The 21,328-nt window shown below is 43.0% G+C and overlaps 1 protein-coding gene and 1 long non-coding RNA gene across 6 annotated transcripts in view; one reads left to right on the top strand and one right to left on the bottom strand.

The window, feature by feature from the left end:
* The first annotated feature begins 814 nt into the window (after positions 1-814).
* Positions 815-2,422, top strand: LOC120461600 (uncharacterized). The gene is made up of 4 exons (XR_005618208.2): positions 815-884; positions 1,455-1,644; positions 1,812-1,905; positions 2,333-2,422. It is a non-coding gene; the product is annotated as an uncharacterized LOC120461600 (long non-coding RNA).
* A 1,235-nt stretch (positions 2,423-3,657) lies between these two features.
* polg2 (polymerase (DNA directed), gamma 2, accessory subunit) overlaps positions 3,658-21,328 on the bottom strand; it is a 62,117-nt gene continuing 44,446 nt past the window's right edge. For 2 of the 5 annotated variants that reach the window (XM_089134015.1, XM_089134016.1), the window contains 5 exons: positions 8,361-8,546; positions 7,673-7,813; positions 7,457-7,537; positions 5,402-5,502; positions 3,658-5,303 (listed from right to left, as the gene is read on the bottom strand). In XM_089134015.1, the coding sequence (XP_088990141.1) occupies positions 5,138-5,303; positions 5,402-5,502; positions 7,457-7,537; positions 7,673-7,813; positions 8,361-8,546 (675 nt within the window). In that variant the 3' untranslated portion in view covers positions 3,658-5,137. Of the gene's footprint in view, positions 5,304-5,398; positions 5,503-7,128; positions 7,237-7,456; positions 7,538-7,672; positions 7,814-8,360; positions 8,547-21,328 lie in introns of those variants that run through there. The other 3 variants (XR_016169461.1, XM_089134018.1, XM_089134017.1) reach the window with 3 other exon arrangements.

The raw sequence follows: 21,328 nt of genomic DNA, 5'->3' as shown, positions 1-21,328 counted from the left end.
CACGGCGCGCGCGCTGTGTGGATAAGCGAGCCGTCATTGTGATAGAGTTCAAATCTATTCCAAGGAATGAAATAGTTTGACTGGGCTGGAGAGAGCTCTTTGTCCAGTTGACAGAGAGTCCCAGCGCTTTCAGATGGTTGAGGAGAACTGCGCGGTGCGACAGAAGCTCCGTCTGGGAATCTGCTAGAATCAGCCAGTCGTCCAGATAGTTTAGAATGCGCAGCCCCTGACTCCGCAGGGGAGCGAGCGCTGTATCCATGCACTTCGTGAACGTACCGGGTGCTAGGGATAGGCCGAACGGGAGAACCGCATATTGGTAAACCTGACCCTCGAAGGCGAAACGTAGGAATGGCCTGTGATAAGGGTTTATCTGGATCTGAAAATAGGCGTCTTTCAGGTCTAGAGAGATGAACCTGCAGTCCCCCTGGCGGACGTGCGCGAGGAGTTTCTTGACTGTGAGCATTTTGAACGGTCTCTTTATGAGCGCTTTGTTCAAGACCCTGAGATCTAAGATCGGCCTGAGGCCGCCGTCTTTCTTGGGAACCAGAAAGTAACGGCACGTTAACTCGGTTGAACTTTTATTTATTAAAGTTTCTTTTAATCACCTCTTATGTGTAAATGAGAGGTTTTGTAAGGGTTTTACTGGAAAGTGAGCTAATTTATGTAACACAAACGTAAACGTAACGTATCGGTGATGTTTCAGGACTTTTAGGAGCAATTGGCCGAAACTAACGTTAGCTCAATGGTAACGTTAAACACATTTTGATTAAATGTTCTGTGATTTCAGTAGTAACGAAATAACCCATAACAGGGAGAAAGCTCCACTAAGTTACTTCAAAATTTCTGAAGAAAGCTGCTGACGGAGAAGTAACGTTAGGACACAGGTGAGCCGAGGAAGCTCAATAAATAAAACTACCCTTCATATGTTTGTGGTCTATTTAACAATGAATCCTGGAGGGGGAAAATGGTTTAAACTGTTACAATGGTTTACACAAACGCATTAATCAGTATAACTGTTTTTAACATTGATAATAATCAGAAATGTTTAGGGTTAGGGTTAGATGTTTACATTGTAAGAATGTATAGTATTCAAATATAAAAAAACACTGACTTTTTAGGTCATGTTTCTCATTAAAGTCAGATGATTTCCTATTAATTCAATTGAATATGGTGACTTCAATTTACATGACGTCGTGAGCAATCAAGTCATTTATATAGATCAGTGAGTAGTGCCCAGCATAAAAGTCCACTAAAGGAGATTTCTCGCATTTTACCCCTAAACTCTGGAATAACTATGAAGGTAAAAGAGTAACAAGACTCGAGCACAAACAATAAATACTTGTATGCTAAAATTTACACTCACAGCTCCAACGTGAAAACCTCATCTAATATGCAATAACGTTGAAAAGATCACAGTTTCTGTCCTGACGAAAATCTTATTTTTTGCTTTGCAGAACAAGTTTGTGACTGACTTAATGAACCCAGTTGGTTTGGATCATGCTCAGAGATGTAAGGGTTACAAAAAGTTAACCAGAACTCTTATGGACTCCATCTTGTCTTCAAAGAGATGGCAACATGAACGGGAAAAAAGGGGTTGTTGGTGAAAAAAGAGCCTTGACCTACAAAAGGTGCAGCTAATAATTGGTAAGCATGTCTGAATATCTTTTATCAATAGTTATTATATGACAAGCGCTGAGCGCATCTGTCAGCGACAGCCATAGCTTGGAAAGCACAGTTTGAATCTGGCAGTTACGTCGCGTCATGACAAACTTGTTTTCAAATTTTAATGTAATCAATCGCATTTCTTACAGACTATGTCAAAAAGAGGCACCCAGGCATCGGAGGCACTGAGATCAAGGTCTGCATGGCACAAAAGTTAAGAGATCTGAGGAGACGAGCAGAAAGGTAATATTCAGACGATCCAACATCCAAGTGTGATCCCCATGTGTCTGTTTACATTTGCGAAACCGACATGAGTGAGGACTGAGGATTATTCCTCAGTCTACATTGTGATCTATTCACAAACTATAAATAGTTTTTTTTTATAAATGATACGCATCACTCGTCATATACAGTTGTTTAAGCAAGATGTAAACGGCATTGCTGTTTGCCAACATTTTTTGCTTTCATAGCATATTTACGTAAAACGTTTAATGACATAATAATATTACAAATGAATAATAATTAATTATTAAGCCCCATCCACTTCAGGCTTCAAAAATGCTTTTCAGAAACCTACGGGGTGACGTCATGGACACAACGTCCATATATATTTTTTACAGTCTATGGTTTACACTGTCCTAATCTTTGATCTTTTTCTATCCCAAAACAGGATGCCTGCTGAAGGAGACACAAAGGACTGAGACAATACACATTTACAAAAGCACACCACTCACACACACATGCGTGTATACCTGCGTTTTTTGTGGCTTTTTATGTATTTATGTATAATATGTGTGCTAAACAAAAGTGTATATAGTTTCTCATTGATAATTGTCTTGAGATATTCACATTTATAAACTTGTATTATTATAATCTCCTAAAGTCTTAGAATTTTTATGTTTTCATGTTCATGATTATTTTTTATTTAATTTTGTAATACATGTTGTTTATAAAAATACATGTTCACGGCTTTTATATATAGATACATTTTTTTGCTTACATTCAATTTATTGTAATGATTTTATATTCATACAATCAATTGTTTTAATTTTTAAAAATAATATTACTATTCAGGTCAATGTGAACAATAAACAATGTCAGTTTCTCATGATATTTAATTAGTATATGATCATATGTCCTACTTACAATTATTAAATTATTACAGGCTAATCTCTTTAGTTTTAGAATCTTTATCTTCATGGTTATCTTCATGGTTTCAAACTGCAATTTTGAATTTTTTTATAAATATGTTGTTTAAAATACATGTGCATGGCTTTTCGTGGCATTAAAATTTTGTGCATACATTACATTTATTGTAGTAATCTTCATACGATTCTTATGTTTTGTAAAAAATAAACAACATAGAAGATATTTTTTGTAGACTTATTTGTGTACAGGCATATCGGGATGTAGAGGTTAGGAGAACGTTCCGGGAACCTTTAGGGAACGTTCTGAGAACGTTCTAAGTTCCCGGAACGTTCCCCTAACCTAAAGGGAACGTAAAGAAAACTTTCAAACTCTATTAACGTAAAGAAAACTTTCCTAGGTAACCAATAGGGAACGTTAGAAATGTTTGTTCTGGGAACGTTCTGGGAACCTGAAAGTAACGTTCTGGGAACGTTCTGGGAACCAAAAATTGTTAACTGGGAGGTAATTCTAGTAGAGCATTCATTTCGTTCATTTGTTAAATTAGAGGCGATCTGAAATGTGTTGTTTTTGAAATCAAGTGACCAAAGTGCTCGTTGCTGCTGCGATCAGTTTCATTGGATTCAGTGTTCTGTTGTGACGCACACAATCTTCAAACAGACCCACGCTTCAATCCGTTGTGGGGACTGAGAGACTTGTTACGATGAAATCACAAAACCCAATGCACAAAAAACATGATAAGAAGCACAGACATGCCGATATAAATTTACGCCCGTGAATTTTCTCTATTAAATAAAAAGACTGTACGAATAAAGCTTGGGTATCAGGATTCAGGCTCGGAGACAGAGGTAAGTAATGAACTTAAACTTTCATTATTAATAAACAAGGTAAGTATTCAGGGTTTCAGGTGCTCAGAAGTGCTCTTGAAGGAGGATACGTGACAGGAATACATCCAGGTGAGTGAATCCTCCTCTTAGGAATTACATGAACGGTGACACAAGGCAATGACTTTCCTTTTCTCACTTTCAGATCGTCGTGGAGCAGACGGAGTACAGACAGGATTCCAGGTGAGTAGATCCTTTTTCAATAGTAGGTCAGGAACTAACACAGTTCAGTGATACTTGCTTTTCATCCTTATAGATCATCCATTATAGGGACGAGACTCATGGCAGAATCCAGGACACGGAACGAGAATCATGGAGCAGATCCTGGGAACATCAGAACAAGGACAGAGCGGTTAGTCTTTACAGGTAAGTATACTTTACATCTCAGCTCGGTGGATGTCTCAGAGGGAAGCAAGTGAAGGCTGGTTAGGGTCTTTTTTTTTTTTTTTTTTTTTTCTGTTGGAGGCTTGACAGTGAGTGACTGTGAACTTGGTGCTTTTATGCTGGCTGTGAAGGGCGTGCTGATTGGAAACAGGTGCAGGTGATTAGAACTCTGGGGAAAGTGATCGTTGCGTGGTGACTTGGGAGGACTCTGATTGGCTCCTGACATTGGGCAGTTTCTATCCAATTTTGGCGTTTACGTGAAATTGTACATGGCAGTATGCTTCATCGTCAGAAAAAATGTAGTGTAATTTGGTTTCGATTTCCTCCGTAACAGAGTAAACATGTAGGCTATACCAAATTCAAATGAGCTTCATCCAAGATACTCATGTGACTTCATCTTACTGTGTTGGATTATTATTAAAGATTTACATTTTATTTTACTACCTGATTAATAGTTAAAAATTGGCTTTGTATAAGGAAAATAAAATTGGTGGTTATTTGGGTCCCCTCCCCTTAGCATCCGAGTAGGCCCATATGCAATGCATCACATATACTTGTGCAATATCAAAGCAATGTGACTCATGATGCACAAGGGATCCATAACATCAAGTTTCTTTTTTTTTACTCGCACTGAACATTCTAAGAACATATATCGAACAATTTCAAGGACGTCATTCAAAATTCAAGCGCACGCCTAAAAAAAACAATGGAATTTTCCAATCTTTGCAAAATATGAACTAACCCTAAATCTTTGCTTATCTGGGCCAGATAACCGCTAAACTCCTACCACATAACATCAATATACAGTAGATATTAGTTGGCATGGTCAAAAATAAATGCAATCAGGATGGAACAGCTGATGATAAAGTTTAATATGAAATCTTATGTTTTTTTTGTTGTTGTTTTAATGGTATACACTAATAGCATTTTAGTGAAACAGAAACAGAGAAACAATTTTGTAACAGTTACATCACTCCCAACAGTTATCATATCACCACATTACAGTACTTTACAATATGTTCTTTACAATATGTATTCCATTGAGATTCAGATGATAAAAGTCATATACTGTCTGAGGCAGATATGTATTTGAGCAGGTAGCATTTGATTTCTGAGATGTGCATAGTCTCTCTGATGGTGGTGTCTCTGTTACGGACCAGCAGAAGGCCACTTTTTAGTGTACTCTCACTGACCACTACTGTGAAGAGGACACCCATCTCATCATACCTGCAGCATAAAGAAAACTTCTCTCAAAATTCATTTCATCATGAAAACTTTACTCAAAAGATTACTAAGTATTGTATAGAAAATAGATAGTCAGTTACTTTGTGTGTAAATTCTCCAGAGATAATGACATTGTGTCCAAGTATCCAGGCCATGTGGAAATTCCAACTTCAAGAAACTCTTGGAGTAAACCCTCACAAACCTTAAGAGACAATTATCTTAAGGTCAGTACATCTCAAGTGGTCCACAAATTTGTAAAGTTGGTTGCATGACCATTTTTAATTTACCTTTTTGTTTTTGAGTGATTACCTCAAATACCCTTATGTATTGGTATTGCAAAACCACCCATTTAAAGATTACAGATTTTGCACACTCTTGTTTCTTAGACTTTAACTTAGACTAAAAGTTTGAGATTATAATTTAAATCTAAATGTAATTGATCAAGATTGCTAAAAGTTCCAGTTTTAGGGTCAATTTAAAATGGAGAGGGTTTGAGACTTAGTCCAAATTTTTTTTGCAGAACATGTCACCATTTGAGATGTTGGTTAGAAATGGGTTTTTTTATTGTAAAATACTGTTAATTTCATATTATTTGTTATACTTACATTTTACATCTGTTAATTCTCAAAAAACAAAGTAGGCTTTTAACAAAATTTCTGCAAGCCCTAAGCTCAGTAACCAGTGCAATCTCAAACTCGGCATGCAGTAACGGATCATTAAATTTTACATGGAATAATTTGTGCTAGTCTTTGAAATGTTACCGTTATCATTAAGTTAACCCTTTTGGGTATTCACCAGGAAGATTGTGTTGGAATCTTTGGATGTACTCTGCTCAAGGAAGAGTTGAGGCAGAGGCACAAACAAACAGAATACCAGAGTTCAGCAGCACACCGAACGGGTTTGGTCGACTGCTTGCAAAATTATTCTAGAAAATACATCCCTCTTTAAAGGGATAGTTCACCCAAAAATGAAAATTAAGTCATTATTTACTCACTCTCATGCTGTACCAACCCCGTAAGACCTTCGTTCATCTTCGTAACACAAATGGAGATATTTTTGATTAAATTTGAGAGCTGTATCACTACCACATTGGCACCCTAAGGGATTGAAACTTGACGGCCCAGAAAGTCATTGAAGAAAATGTTTAAATATTCCATGTGACTACAGTGGCTCAACTATAAGTTTATCAAGCGACGAGAATACTTTTTGTGCGGGAAAAAAAAAAAAATAACCACTACGTTCTTTTTCCACTACTTATTGTTCAGTTCTTGCGCATGCGTCGTGGAAATCTCTTGAACTCTCGTTTTAGGCCCAGAAGGAAGAAAAGGAATAGTCGAATAAAGTTGTTATTTTTGTTTGTTTTTCCACACAAAAAGTATTCTCGTCGCTTGATAAACTTATAGTTGAGCCACTGTAGTCACATGGAATATTTAAACATTTTCTTCAATGACTTTCTGGGCTGTCAAGTTTCAATCCCTTACGGTGCCTATGTGGTAGTGATACAGCTCTCAAATTTAATCAAAAATATCTCCATTTGTGTTCCGAAGATGAACGAAGGTCTTACGGGGTTGGTACAGCATGGAGGTGAGTAATTAATGACTTAATTTTCATTTTTGGGTGAACTAACCCTTTAAATAAAAAAAAGGAGGGATAAAACACTTTTTTCACATACAGTATTTAAAGCTCTCCTATCCATTCACAAAGATGACACCCTTTCTCTAGTCTAGATCACAATTTGTACTTTTTTTTCAAAAACCTTCAAACTCGATGCCACTTTATTCTTTAAGTACGCTTTTAGCTGATTAGTTTCACTTTTTCGGACATCCACCTTGAACTTGAGAATGCGGGTACAGAATGACACGTCCGGTGTGTGACTGTTCTAGTCGCTGTGCCGTGCTTATCTGGTATGTGAATGGAGTCATAGCAGATGAGGCCACTGGAATGAGAATGGATTGTCTTATTTTTTTATGGACGTCGATGAGAGAGAGGCTTCAACACTTTTAATTCAGTAAGCTCACTTTTGAGAGGAAAAGATTGATCACTTTATGAATTGACAGACTATCTGCTAATCTTCAACATGTTTACCATTACATGATCTTGAACTTTTAAACATTAGTTTTGGTAATTCTAAAAAGTGATCGTTTATCCCTCTATACCTGTCTTAGCTCTGAATTAGAGCCTCGTCCCATATCCAAAGCCACTTTCACTGGAGTTAAACTGGGATGCAGCTTTAAAACCTGAATGAGCAAAGACACCCTAGTCAACCTCCCAGCCATTTTTACATAAAAAATTATATATTAAGTAAGCGTCATTTTCCAACCACTTAATAATGCTAAAAAAAAATTTTAATTAAGAAAACCTAGCATACTCACTGTCCTCTGATGAAGCTTCTGTTTGCTGTCAGTTTTTTTCAGCAGTTGAAGTGAGTTAAATAGGTAAGCCAGCATTCCTTGATCCACATTCGCACTGACAGAGATGACATGAGGAACCACAGACTTTCTTCCATCTCTGCACTGAAAGTTACATGATCATAGCGGTCTTTAATAGATGGTTGTGAAATAACAATTTCTAGAATTTTTTTTAATTATTATTATAAATTTATATAATTTCAAGTATACTATTTTTTACTTTAAGTTCCCCTTGGTAACACAGTCTCATCCCAAAAAGTCATATAACTGACGTTTTGGGACGTATTTTGACCATACGTCAATATCCACCTTTTTAGGGCCCCCTTAAACGTCGGTAGATGGCGATCCCGGGCCGTCATACAACTGACGCTTTACCTTTAACGTCAGTTAGGTGACGGGTTAGGTTTAGGGTTAGGTTTAGGTATGGGGTAGAGTTAGGATCCCATAACCTCATCTACCGACGTTTAAGGGGGCCCTAAAAAGGCGAATATTGACGTATGGTCAAAAGACGTCCCAAAACGTCAGTTATATGACGTCTTGGGATGAGACCGGGTTGCCCTTGGCATTATATATAATTCAGATCAAAGTTAGTTGAATTATTTTGACAAACAAACTAAATTACACCTTGAACATAATCTAAGTTTGCTCTGACCTGTAGATTGATGCAAGATCCTTGGAGAGTCTTTATCAGTTGTGTGTCCCCCAGGCTCCACAGTGTCTCCAGGGTCTCTGAGCCCCAGGGGAACTTATAAAGGATTTTAACACCATGAGATGTCCCCTTTCTCAGTTCCTCATCCACCACATTGCACATGCTGAAGTCAGACGGACCTAAAGCAAACTGCAGTGGGTGTTCAAGAAATTATATTCCTGCACTACACCGATATTCCTTAAAAATGTGTCATATACTTTAAAAGAGGATGACCATTATGTTTTTTTCATGACATTATTGATATGAAGTCACAAATAAAAGATAATAATAACACAGGCACAACATTGCTGCAATGAAATTGTTGTAACCAACACTGCACTCTGCCAGATGGTAAGTCTGTACACACTGAGAATAAAATTTTTTTCAGATAAAGACCAGGTAATATACACTGTCACTAATATACAGTAGCCTACACAATGAATACCATTCAGGGTGGTTTTACATAATAAAGGAGCCGTATGCAAGATTGTGGCCAAAAGTGGTACTGCAATCACTTTCAAATTACTGTAGAGTGGTGTATCCCCCTAGTGTCAGTGATAAGTATTTGAAATTAACATGATTTAATAAATTTTGGGGCATCTCGCCCGGAGGGCGGGGTTACGTCCTGCGTCACATCTCTCATGCGGGTTCTCGTCGACCAGGGTCAGCGCGGCTGAGCGCGCACCAGCGGGGACCCGTCAAAGATTCTATAGTTTTTCCAACCGTCTATGGACTCGTCTGTAGAGTGGGAAGTACGTTACCGGCCTGTGTACATCTTTTTGCACGATGGAGGGTAAGGTTTTAAACATGCTAGATTGTTTTCCTGTTTAGTTAAGTTTTCGACTGTTAGATAGAGTTATATAGATTAGCTAGATAGAGTAATCTTGAACAACTTCAAATCACGTGGTGCAAACCTGTCCTCTTTTGGTAAAAATAGTTATTGTATGACTTTTATAAAACTTTTTTTAATTTTTTTTTTCTCTTCACCCGTAGTCTTACAGAAGCCTCGTTTGGTTTGCACCCCTGGTCTATGTTAACGAAATATAAATCATTTATAGATCTGCCTTGGATGCCTCCACATTCCGAAGTTGTCAAGAGAGATGGGGGATACATTTCCGTAACTGTAAATTCGAAGGAGGATCTGACAACTCTTTTGGACTAGGGCTTCACCCATCTCTGGCAATACACACAAGAGTTGCTTTGTAAATAGGTGTTTCTTTTTCTTTTTTGTTTCTTTCTTTTTGTGTGTGTTTATTTTGCATGATTACTTCACCCATGTATTTGTACTCTGTGCTGACTAATGGTGATCCACACTCTTAGAAAAAATGGTTCATTGGGGTTCTATATACTAGGGTTGTGCCGATAGACGATAGTATCGTGTATCGACGATAGTCTGACATATCGCCGATGGCAGATGCCTTTGACGATATCCATACGATAATTAGCTCGTTTTACCATAATGTATTAAATTATTATTATTTGGCCTATTATTATTATTATAAAGCTAGTATTGTTATTAAATGAATATTAGGAACTACAATCAATTTGCCTTGCCTAAATTTACAACGACATCACCTCATAACAATTGCAACAACACACGCACTAATGAGGACTCCTCTAAGAGAATGTTTTTAAAACAGACTAAAAAACATCCCACATCAAAATTTAATTGCAAGGTGATCCATTCACAAATTATCAAGTGTGCTCGTTTTAACAGACGCAAAATTCAATTTCCTACAGATCCAAGATGAAAACGGCATCGTTGTTCGTCAGTATTTGTTTCCGTAACACATTAACAAAACGTTTAATGACACTAACACTAAAAACAATACAATTACTAAATAGTATTAATAATAATATCACTAAAATAGTATTATAGTTACCGTTATCATCGTCGACTCTGAGGGAACGCGGCGTTAATGCAGATGCCGAAAGCAGTCCGTTTTTACTTTCACTTAGAGATTGAGCGCGTTTACATGCGACGACTTTCTTAACCTGATTATGTTGAATAAACTTGACAATGCATGTGGTCATGTAAACGTTTCCTTTATCAGAGTCAAGTCATAAGTATAAACCGATCGACTCAGCTAGACGTTTGGCCCTTGCTCTTGTTTCTCCCAGCATTTAAAACACATAACCCGCGTACTTCGTGCTTACTGAAGTGCGCATGTGAAGTGCGCAGAGAGCGCACTGTTGGGGGGCACATATCGCAAACTCCGACTTTTTCTGACCCAAGAAATTATTAAAACGTGTTTTCATCTCGTGCAGAAATAGGCCCTAGTCAAAATGCTGCATGTAACGGCATGAGGATATGCTAATGTGTCCGTAAATTTCCCGTTGACAAACAAAAGGATTAGGATCTCTTTTTTTTACCTCACTATACCAGGAAATAACCTGATCCTATTAATAAACACTCCACCTTTGCTAGCAAAATAGAAAAAAGATTCTCGTATATAAAACGAAGTAGGCTAATAAAACAAGCAAATTAATGAGTAGGCTAAATAGTTAGTTATTTTAGTTAGTTATTTTTATTTAAGTGTCTTGCACTTACATGCCCAGCCCAAATGGGCTTAGAAGACACTAATTACATAAAACATACACCAAACACAAGATGACCATCATACAAAATGATGTATCATACTAAATAATCAAGTTAATAATCAAATGTTAGCCCCGCCCCCTCACGATACTATCGTGTATCGCCGATCTCACAGGCTGACGATAGGACGATATGAAAATGGAGCATATCGCTCAACACTACTATATACGAAGCATAGGGTTCTTTACTCAACTCCAAAGGAACGTTTATGCTAAAAAAATGTTCTATAATGACAAGAAAGAACCCTTTTGGCACAAAGGTTCTTTATAGGCTATTATTCATATATTACATTATTCTGCAACATTTTGTAGTTGTAATTAAGTTATTGTTTATTTAACTGTTGTAGTAACTTAATGTCACATTTTAATCATGCTGATTTTTGGAGGATAAAAACTGAAATGTCACTCTTCGTGTGATATTGATTAATTACATTTTTTAACCCCCATATCTTGAATTTTGTGATCATTCACATACATTGCATTTTAGGGGTTCCGAATACGTAGCGCTTTAGAACCTTTTAAGTTTCTATATAGAACCTTTTCTTCTAAGAGTGGTTGTTGGTAAGGGGGTGGGGGGTTAAGGGAAAATTTGACAAATTATGTATTTCCCTGTTGAAAACTTTGCATTACAAAATTGTGTATAATAATGTGTATTGACATGATTAAAATCTTGCATTAAGGCCTGTTTCTATTTCATAATTCCACCTGTAATATTTGTATTGAGCCTAATTAGTCGCTACTGCTTGAATCACCTACAGAAGAAACATGAACTGGTTAGCTGGAGTTTACTGGAAGTTTACTTTTCTACAATACAATAAGTAGGCCTAACTTTATTGAGGTAAAAGTTTCCCCGCCGTCACCAGACGTAGTAGAGAGAAGAGTGACAAAATCATGGTAAGGCTGTGCTAACAAAAGCAAGTTAGGCTATATCTGTCTAGCATTGCCATGTCAGTGTATTGATTGATTTATTGTCCCTTCATAGTTTGTAAGAGACATTTCAGGTTGGATGTATTTAATAAACTGAGCGAATCCTATTCATCTGTTAATATGAAACGAATCGGTTACCTAACGTAACCTCGGTTCTCTCTAGATGAGGGAACGAGTATTGCGTAAGCTAGCTTACGCTACGGGAAAGATTCATCTTTGCTGAGAAGTTGAAGCCAAAAAATTATTCCATAATTTTGTAATCATTGTCAACGCAGTATCTCTGAGGCAGACCATGAGCGGGGCTAGCTAGCAGCTCATTGGTTCGCTCAGAGAAAATGCACGAACCTATGGGAGAGCGGCGCTGAGCCCGCGGCCAGACGGCGCTCGCTCATTGCGTCAGAGCCCGCCGAAAGGGGCGTGGCTACAGTGTATAAAACTGGCTCTCCCAGGCTCGGTCGTTGATTTCTTTCAGCATGAAGCGAAACGCTGATGGCGCAAGCACGGCCGGGTGCGCAATACTCGTTCCCTCATCTAGAGAGAACCGAGGTTACGTTAGGTAACCGATTCGTTCTCTTACGAGAGGTTCTCTCGTATTGCGTAATCTAGCTTACGCTACGGGAACATCTGGTCAACGCCGTGCGCGCTATGTAACCCCTAAGCATCCCAGGGGGAAAAACACCGGGGGAATCTTAAGGTGGAAGAAGACAATAAGGCGGCCAGCATAGCGGCCGTTATCATCTAATGCAAAAAGCCCTTAAGGCGGCCGGCATAGTGGGCCGTGAACGTATAACGCATAAGCACATAGGGGGAAGCACAAGGGGCGAACCGGTTGTGATAGGACTCCCAATAGTGCAGCTTCTTATAGGAGAGCTGTATAGTACTAGACCGCCAGTAATTTAGCCTGTAAGGCGGGAACTTCCAAGTTATAGAATCTGACAAAAGTGGAGGGGGAGGCCCATCCCGCAGCCACACAAATGTCGTGAATGGAAATTCCGCAGGACCATGCCCACAATGAAGCCATGCCTCTGGTGGAATGAGCCTTGACGCCCAGCGGGCAAGGCAGGTCTTTTAAGGCGTAAGCAGAAGCAATAGCATCCACTATCCACCTAGAGAGTGTCTGTTTAGAGGCGGCTAGACCCTTGGTGCGGCCGCCGAACGACACAAACAGCTGCTCCGAGCGTCTGAACGCAGCAGTGCGTGTAGTGTACACTCTCAGAGCCCAGACCGGGTAGAGGCTATCAGAGTCACGGTCGCTATCGGATGCAGGCAGTGCCGTTAGAGAGGTCACTTGCGCCCTGAAGGGGGTACCAAACGATTTTGGAACATAACCGTGTCTAGGTTTCAGAATGACAATGGAGTCATTAGGTCCAAACTCAAGGCTAGAAGACAGCGCGTGAATCTCCCCCACTCGTTTTACTGAGGCGAGGGCTGTCAGAAAAACTTTTTTAGCAAGAGGTATTTTAGCTCCACGGACTCGAGTGGTTCAAACGGTGGGGCTTTCAAAGCTTCTAGAACTATAGAAAGATCCCAGATCGGCACCGTGGGGGGGGGCGAGGGGGGTTCATCCTTCTGGCTCCCCTGAGGAAGCGGATGATTAGCTCGTCTTTGCCCAAAGACTGGGCGCGCCGGGGTTCAACGAACGCCGCGACGGCTGCCATGTAAACCTTTAGAGTGGATGGGGACCTGCCCTTATCCAGCATCTCCTGAAGGAACACGAGCAAAGACGAAACCTTGCACGTCCGTGGGTCCAAGTTTTTGTCGGTGCACCATCTAGAGAACACAGACCATTTTGCAGCATAGAGCTTTCTAGTAGATTCCGCTCTGGCATGTTTGATCGTGTTCAGAACTCCTTCTGGCAAATCGACGAGTAGTCGTTGGTCACCCATGCATGAAGCGCCCAGCGCTGTGGATGGGGATGCCAGATCGAGCCGCGAGCTTGAGTGAGGAGATCTGCTCTGATTGGAATGGGCCACGGGGCTGTCCGAGACAGCTGCGTGAGCTCCCGGAACCAAATCTGATTCTCCCAGCGCGGGGCTATGAGGAGCACCGAGTGGCGTGTGTCCATGATTCTCTGAATGACCTGCGGTAGCAGAGAAATCGGGGGAAAAGCATTGAGCGGGCGGCGGGGCCAATCCTGGGCTAACGCGTCCTCGCTCTTTGAAAAGAATATCGGGCAGTGAGTGTTCTCTTCTGACGCGAAAAGATCTATCTCTGCTCTGCCGAATAGGCGCCACAGTGATAGAACTGTTTGAGTGTGCAGGGACCATTCTCCGGGGGAGACAAGGTTCCTGGACAGCATGTCTGGACTGTCGTTCAGATGGCCTGGTACGTGCGTCGCTCTGAGCGAGAGCAGGTGGCTCTGGGACCACAATAGGATGCGGCGCGTCAGATGAAAGAGATTCTTGGATCTGACCCCGCCCTGACGGTTGATGTAAGATACCACGGCCATATTGTCTGACCCAACCCGTGTTGGATGCATCTGTCGAGATGACTTTTCGGCGAGAAAAGGTTCCCATGTTAACGCCCCTCTGAAACCACTCGGTTACTGACCATGGTTGCAGTGCAGTGATACAAACCCGATTCCAAAAAAGTTGGGACAAATTTTGAGTAAAAAAAGAATGGAATAATTTAGAAATCTCATAAACTTATATTTTATTCACAATAGAATATAAATGACATATCAAATGTTGAAAGTGAGACATTTTGAATTGCCATGCCAAATATTGGCTCCTTTTGGATTTCATGAGAGCTATAAATTCCAAAAAAGTTGGTACAGGTAGCAATAAGAGGCCAGAAAAGTTAAATGTACATATAAGGAACGGCTGGAGGACCAATTTGCAACTTATTAGGTCAATTGGCAACATGATTGGGTATAAAAAGAGCCTCTCAGAGTGGCAGTGTCTCTCAGAAGTCAAGATGGGCAGAGGATCACCAATTCCCCCAATGCTGAGGCAAAAAATAGTGGAGCAATATCAGAAAGGAGTTTCTCAGAGAAAAATTGCAAAGAGTTTGAAGTTATCATCATCAACAGTGCATAATATCATCCAAAGATTCAGAGAATCTGGAACAATCTCTGTGCATAAGGGTCAAGGCCGGAAACCCATACTGAATGCCCGTGATCTTCGGGCCCTTAGACGGCACTGCATCACACACAGGAATGCTACTGTAATGGAAATCACAACATGGGCTCAAGAATACTTTCAGAAAACATTGTCAGTGAACACAATACAATGTGCCATTCACCGTTGCCGGCTAAAACTCTATAGGTCAAAAAAGAAGCCATATCTAAACGGGAACCAGAAGCGCAGGCGTTTTCTCTGGGCCAAGGCTCATTTAAAGTGGACTCTAGCAAAGTGGAAAACTGTTCTGTGGTCAGACGAATCAAAATTAAGTTCTTTTTGGAAAACTGGGACGCCATGTCATCCGGACTAAAGAGGACAAGGACAACCCAAGTTGTTATCAGCGCTCAGTTCAGAAGCCTGCATCTCTGATGGTATGGGGTTGCATGAGTGCGTGTGGCATGGGCAGCTTACACATCTGGAAAGGCACCATCAATGCTGAAAGGTATATCCAAGTTCTAGAACAACATATGCTCCCATCCATACATCGTGTCTTTCAGGGAAGACCTTGTATTTTCCAACAAGACAATGCCAAACCACATTCTGCATCAATTAAAACATCATGGCTGCGTAGAAGAAGGATCCGGGTACTGAAATGGCCAGCCTGCAGTCCAGATCTTTCACCCATAGAAAACATTTGGCGCATCATAAAGAGGAAGATGCAACAAAGAAGACCTAAGACAGTTGAGCAGCTAGAAGCCTTTATTAGACAAGAATGGGACAAACATTCATATTCCTAAACTTGAGCAACTTGTCTCCTCAGTCCCCAGACGTTTGCAGACTGTTATTAAAAGAAGAGGGGATGCCACACAGTGGTAAAAATGGCCTTGTCCCAACTTTTTTGAGATGTGTTGATGCCATGAAATTTAAAATCAACTTATTTTTCCCTTAAAATTATGCATTTTCTCAATTTAAACATTTGATATGTCATCTATGTTGTATTCTAAATATAATATTGAAATTTGAAACTTCCACATCATTGCATTCTGTTTTTATTCACAATTTTTACAGTGTCCCAACTTTTATGGAATTGGGTTTGTACATGTCTGTGTAACCTTGATAATCTGGCGGCCCGTAGTCCACTCGCGGTGGGGTACGCGGCTCTTTAACCAGAGTTGAAGGGGGCGCATGTGCAGGAGACCCAGTTGTAGCACAGCGGAGGCTGAGGCCATATAACCCAGCATCCTCTGAAAGGATTTCAGGGATGTGTGGGTACCCATCCGAAAGGAGGCGGCTAGACGCTGAACACGGCGCGCGTGCTGTGTGGATAAGCGAGCCTTCATCGTGATAGAGTTCAAATCTATTCCAAGGAATGAAATAGTTTGACTGGGCTGGAGAGAGCTCTTTGTCCAGTTGACAGAGAGTCCCAGCGCTTTCAGATGGTTTAGGAGAACTGCGCGGTGCGACAGAAGCTCCGTCTGAGATTGTGCTAAAATCAGCCAGTCGTCCAGATAGTTTAAAATGCGCAGCCCCTGACTCCGCAGGGGGGCGAGCGCTGTATCCATGCACTTCGTGAACGTACGGGGTGCTAAGGATAGGCCGAACGGGAGAACGGCATATTGGTAAACCTGACCCTCGAAGGCAAAACGTAGGAATGGCCTGTGACGAGGATTTATCTGGATCTGGAAATAGGCGTCTTTCAGGTCTAGAGAGATGAACCAGTCCCCCTGGCGGACGTGTGCGAGAAGTTTTCTGACTGTGAGCATTTTGAACGGTCTCTTCATGAGCGCTTTGTTCAAGACCCTGAGATCTAAGATCGGCCTGAGGCCGCCGTCTTTCTTGGGGACAAGAAAATAACGGCCGTAAAACCCGACTCGGTCATAGATGGCGGAACTCTCTCTATTGCGCCCTTCTGCAGCAGCTTCGCTATTTCTGAGCGGAGTGTGTTCATCGCAGCTGGACTGGCAGCGGATTCGAGCCGAACGCGCGAATGGGGCGGGCGGCGAAGAAACTGTAATAGATAGCCATTCTTTATGATGCTTAAAACCCACGGGGAGATGCCGGGGATGGCTTCCCACGCTTCGCAGCATGCGGCTAGCGGATGAATGGCAGTTTCGCCCTGATTGCTGCACATAGCGGGCTGAACACTGTGTGTGGGCGCACTTAGAGTGTGTGTGGCAACGGGACTTGCACTCAGAGAGGAGTTTTTGGGCCGTGAGACAGAGCGAGCAGAGGGGGGACACGCGCATGGGCTCGTGGGCGTGTTTATGTTTTCTGCTACTAGAGCGGTCAGTGGCCGCTCTGTGAGACTGGGCTCTGTGGGAGACACGGGGCATATGGTGCTTGTGTGTATGAGTGAACACATGCTTGTGGGCACATTTTTTACACTTGAGGCTTTTATGCTCTTTTTGTGAACTCTCTGGGTAGCCGTGAAAACGGCTTTTTGTCGCTCGCAAGCGGGCAGAAAAACCGGCTTGATTGTGGCGGTAAACACTACTGTAGTCGGCGAGGCTTCGGGGACTAGCAGAGGACGAAACTTTGACGCCGGTCCGGCCGCAGCGGGAGAGGGCCGTCTTTTTCTCAGCTGTGCTAGGCAGACTTTTGCTGATCAGGCTTCAGCGTGATCTTGGGTCGAGGCCCCCGGGGAAGAGGCTGTCAGAGCGAGAGCGAGGGCGGCCGCCCTGTCTACGCTGGGGCTGCTGAGCTTGCTGAGGCGGGCGCTGTTGCGGGGTTCTGGCAGGGGGCTCTTGAGGGCGGCCTGCAGAAGTGCTGGCGCATCGGGGCAGGAACATGTTCATGGCCTGGGTGGCTTTTTGTACCTCGGAGAAGCGGTCGACGATGCCCGTGATGGCAGATCCGAAGAGGCCGGTCGGAGAGATAGGCGCGTTGAGGAAAACGGCGCGTTCTGAATCTCCCATGTCGGCAAGAGTGAGCCACAAGTGTCTCTCAGCGACACAGAGGTTGGCCATACATCTCCCCAGGGCTTGTGCGGCGGCTTTAGTGGCGCGAAGGGAGAGGTCCGTCGCGCTTCTCAAATCCGAAAGGGTGGGCGGGTTCCTACCGCTCTTCGCAATCTCGCACAAGATGTCGCTCTGTAGCACTTGGAGGACTGACATGGAATGCAGCGCTGAAGCGGCCTGTCCGGCGGCGGCGTAAGCGCGAGCATGAAAAGTGGAGGTCGCTCTGCGTGCTTTCGAAGGAAGCGTAGGGGAAGACCGCCATCTAGCAGAGGGCGGGCAAAGGTGAGCGGCGACCAGGTCCTCGACGGGCGGCATGGCAGTATATCCCCTCTCGGCGGCTCCGTCCACCGAGCGCAGCGAGGTGGACACGTCAGAGCGGTTTCGAGCCGAAAGAGGGGCATTCCAAGACTTAGTGAGCTCGTTATGTAGCTCAGGCAGGAATGGTGCAGCCCGGCTGCAGGCGGGGGCCGGGCGCCGGTGCAGGAATTTACCATCCATGCGATTCGGTGGTTGTACGGGGGGAGTCCCAGACGGTCGACGGCCTGTGAGAGGAGACGCAAGAGTTCCTCCTCAATGCCGGCGCGGGTCCCCGCGGACTCTCTCGTAGAAGAACCGATCGACGACCAGTCCTCGCTGTCCGAAGCGTGCAGCGAACAAGAGTTCTTCTCTTCCGCGGTGTCGTCGGAGGCGACAGAGCGGCCACTCGGCGGCAACTGTATGTCCGGAGAGGGAGAGCGGTCGGTGGGCGGCAGCAGCGGCCCGCATGGATCCGCAGGGGGCTCCGGCGGCCTCTGGGAGCGGCGTTTTTTTACTCATTACGTACTTTAACTCCTCATAGGGAGTTAGTCGGATCGACTTCAAATTTCTGCTGTGCCTTCTAAAGGCATTGACGATGTAAAGTTGTGCTCTCTGCGCGTTTTCGTCGATGGGCGTGTCCGTGGCGTCGAAGATTCGCCATTAAAAAACAGGAAGTTGTAGGAACTTGGCTGTAAATGCTCAGATCTGGAGCATTTACATTTGTGGGATATTCACCCACAGGCATAGCGCCATCTGCTGGCAACAGGAAGTGACATTTAATGAAGCAGCCCCCGCCGCTTGTTTGACCGACATGTACGAAATTTCTGTGGTGCATCTACCATGACCAGACGCACAAAAAAGCCTCAAGAACCCATACCCTAAACTCGACAGGAAGTCCGCCATTTTGAATTTGGCGACCCATTTGGGAAGATTTACACACTCCGTACTTTAACGAACTCCTCCTAGGGATTTAGTCGGATCAACTTCAAATTTCTGCTGTACCTTCTAAAGGCATTGACGATGTAAAGTTGTGCTATCTGCATGTTTTCATCGATGGGTGTGTCCGTGGCGTCGATGATTCGCCATGAAACAGGAAGTTGTAGTAACTTAGCTGTAAATGCCCAGATCTGCACGAAATTTAACACGTTTGACAAGAGTCCCGCCCTGAATAAAATCTACATGCCGACATTCACCCACAGTCATAGCGCCACCTCCTGGCAACAGGAAGTGACCTTTAACGAAGCAGCGTAGCAAATGCACATCCGCACTGGCTGAGCTGCAGAAAATGCAACACGGCCGCCTCAGACTCCGACGTGCTACAGGTGCGAGGGCCCGCCCATCTCTGCTAGCAGCTTTAATTAGGGCCCGAGCACTAACAGTGCGAGGACCCTATTGAAACTGTTAGGGTTATTTTTTTTTATTTTATTTTTTTTCTGCAAAGTAGGCGCCATTTTCGGGAGTACAACATGCTCAAAAACTCACCAAATTTGGCACGCATGTCAGGACTGGTGAAAAATTTCGTATTTTGTGGGTTTCGCAGACGGGCGTGGCAAAATGGCACGCTAGCGCCACCTAGAAAATTGGAAAAAAATTTGCTTCTCGTTCACGTTCAACCTACACGCACGAAATTCGGTGAGGACGTGTATGATATCAAGATGCACAAAAAAGCCTCAAGAACCCATACCCTAAACTCGACAGGAAGTCCGACATTTTGAATTTGGCAGCCATTTTGGGACGATTAACACACTCCGTACTTTAAGAAACTCCTCCTAGGGATTTAGTCGGATCGACTTCAAATTTCTGCTGTGCCTTCTAAAGGCATTGATGATGTAAAGTTGTGCTATCTGCGCGTTTTCGTTGATGGGCGTGTCCGTGGCGTCGATGATTTGGCTGAAAATGGCCAGATCTGCACCAAATCTTACACATTTGACTAGAGTCCCGCCCTGAACAAATCTACATGCCGACATTCACCCACAGTCATAGCGCCACCAAGTGGCAACAAGAAGTGACCTTTAACGAAGCAGACCCGGCCGCATGTTTGACCGACATGTACGAAATTTCTGTGGTACATCTACCATGTCCAGACGCACAGAAAAGTCTCTTGGAGCGATTCCCTAAACTCGACAGGAAGTCCGCCATTGCTAATTTTACCGCCAGTTTTGGATGATTTACTCATTACGTACTTTAACTAACTCCTCCTAGGGATTTAGTCTGATCGACTTCACATTTCTGCTGTGCCTTCTAAATGCATTGACGATGTAAAGTTGTGCTATCTGTGCGTTTTCGTCCATGGGCGTGTCCGTGGCGCCGATGATTCGCCATGAAACAGGAAGTTGTTGTAACTTGGCTGTAAATGCCCAGATCTGCACGAAATTTTACATATTTGACAAGAGTCCCGTCCTGAACAAATCTACATGCCGACATTCACCCACAGTCATAGCGCCACCTGCTGGCAACAGGAAGTGACCTTTAACAAAGCAGCATAGCAAATGCACAGCCGCACCGGCTGAGCTGCAGAAAATGCAACGCGGCCGCCTCAGACCCCAACGCGCTACAGGTGCGAGGGCCCGCCCATCGCTGCTTGCAGCTTTCATTTTTTTTTCTTTTTTCTGCAAAGTAAGCGCCATTTTCAGGGCCGCAACATGCTCAAAAACTCACCAAGTTTGGCACGCATGTCAGGACTGGTGAAAAATTTCGTATTTTGTGGGTTTCGCGGATGGGTGTGGCAAAATGGCTCCCTAGCGCCACCTAGAAAATTGCTAAAAATTAGCCCTTCGTCCACGTTCAACCTACAAGCACGAAATTTGGTGGGGATGTGTATCATATCAAGACGCACAAAAAAGCCTCAAGAACCCATACCCTAAACTCGACAGGAAGTCGGCCATTTTGAATTTGGCGGCCATTTTTGGATGATTTACTCATTACGCACTTTAACGAACTCCTCCTAGGGATTTATTTGGATCGACTTCAAATTTCTGCTGTGCCTTCTAAAGGCATTGACGATGTAAAGTTGTGCTATCTCTTGTGCTATCTCTAACTCTTGTCAAATGTGTAAAATTTCGTGCAGATCTGGGCATTTACAGCCAAGTTA

This window comes from Pimephales promelas, chromosome 8 (genome assembly GCF_988280905.1).
Source record: "Pimephales promelas chromosome 8, fPimPro1.hap1.1, whole genome shotgun sequence".
Classification (NCBI taxonomy): domain Eukaryota; kingdom Metazoa; phylum Chordata; class Actinopteri; order Cypriniformes; family Leuciscidae; genus Pimephales; species Pimephales promelas.
Note: the sequence above shows the minus strand (reverse complement) of the source record. Positions and strands in the feature narration are given on the sequence as shown.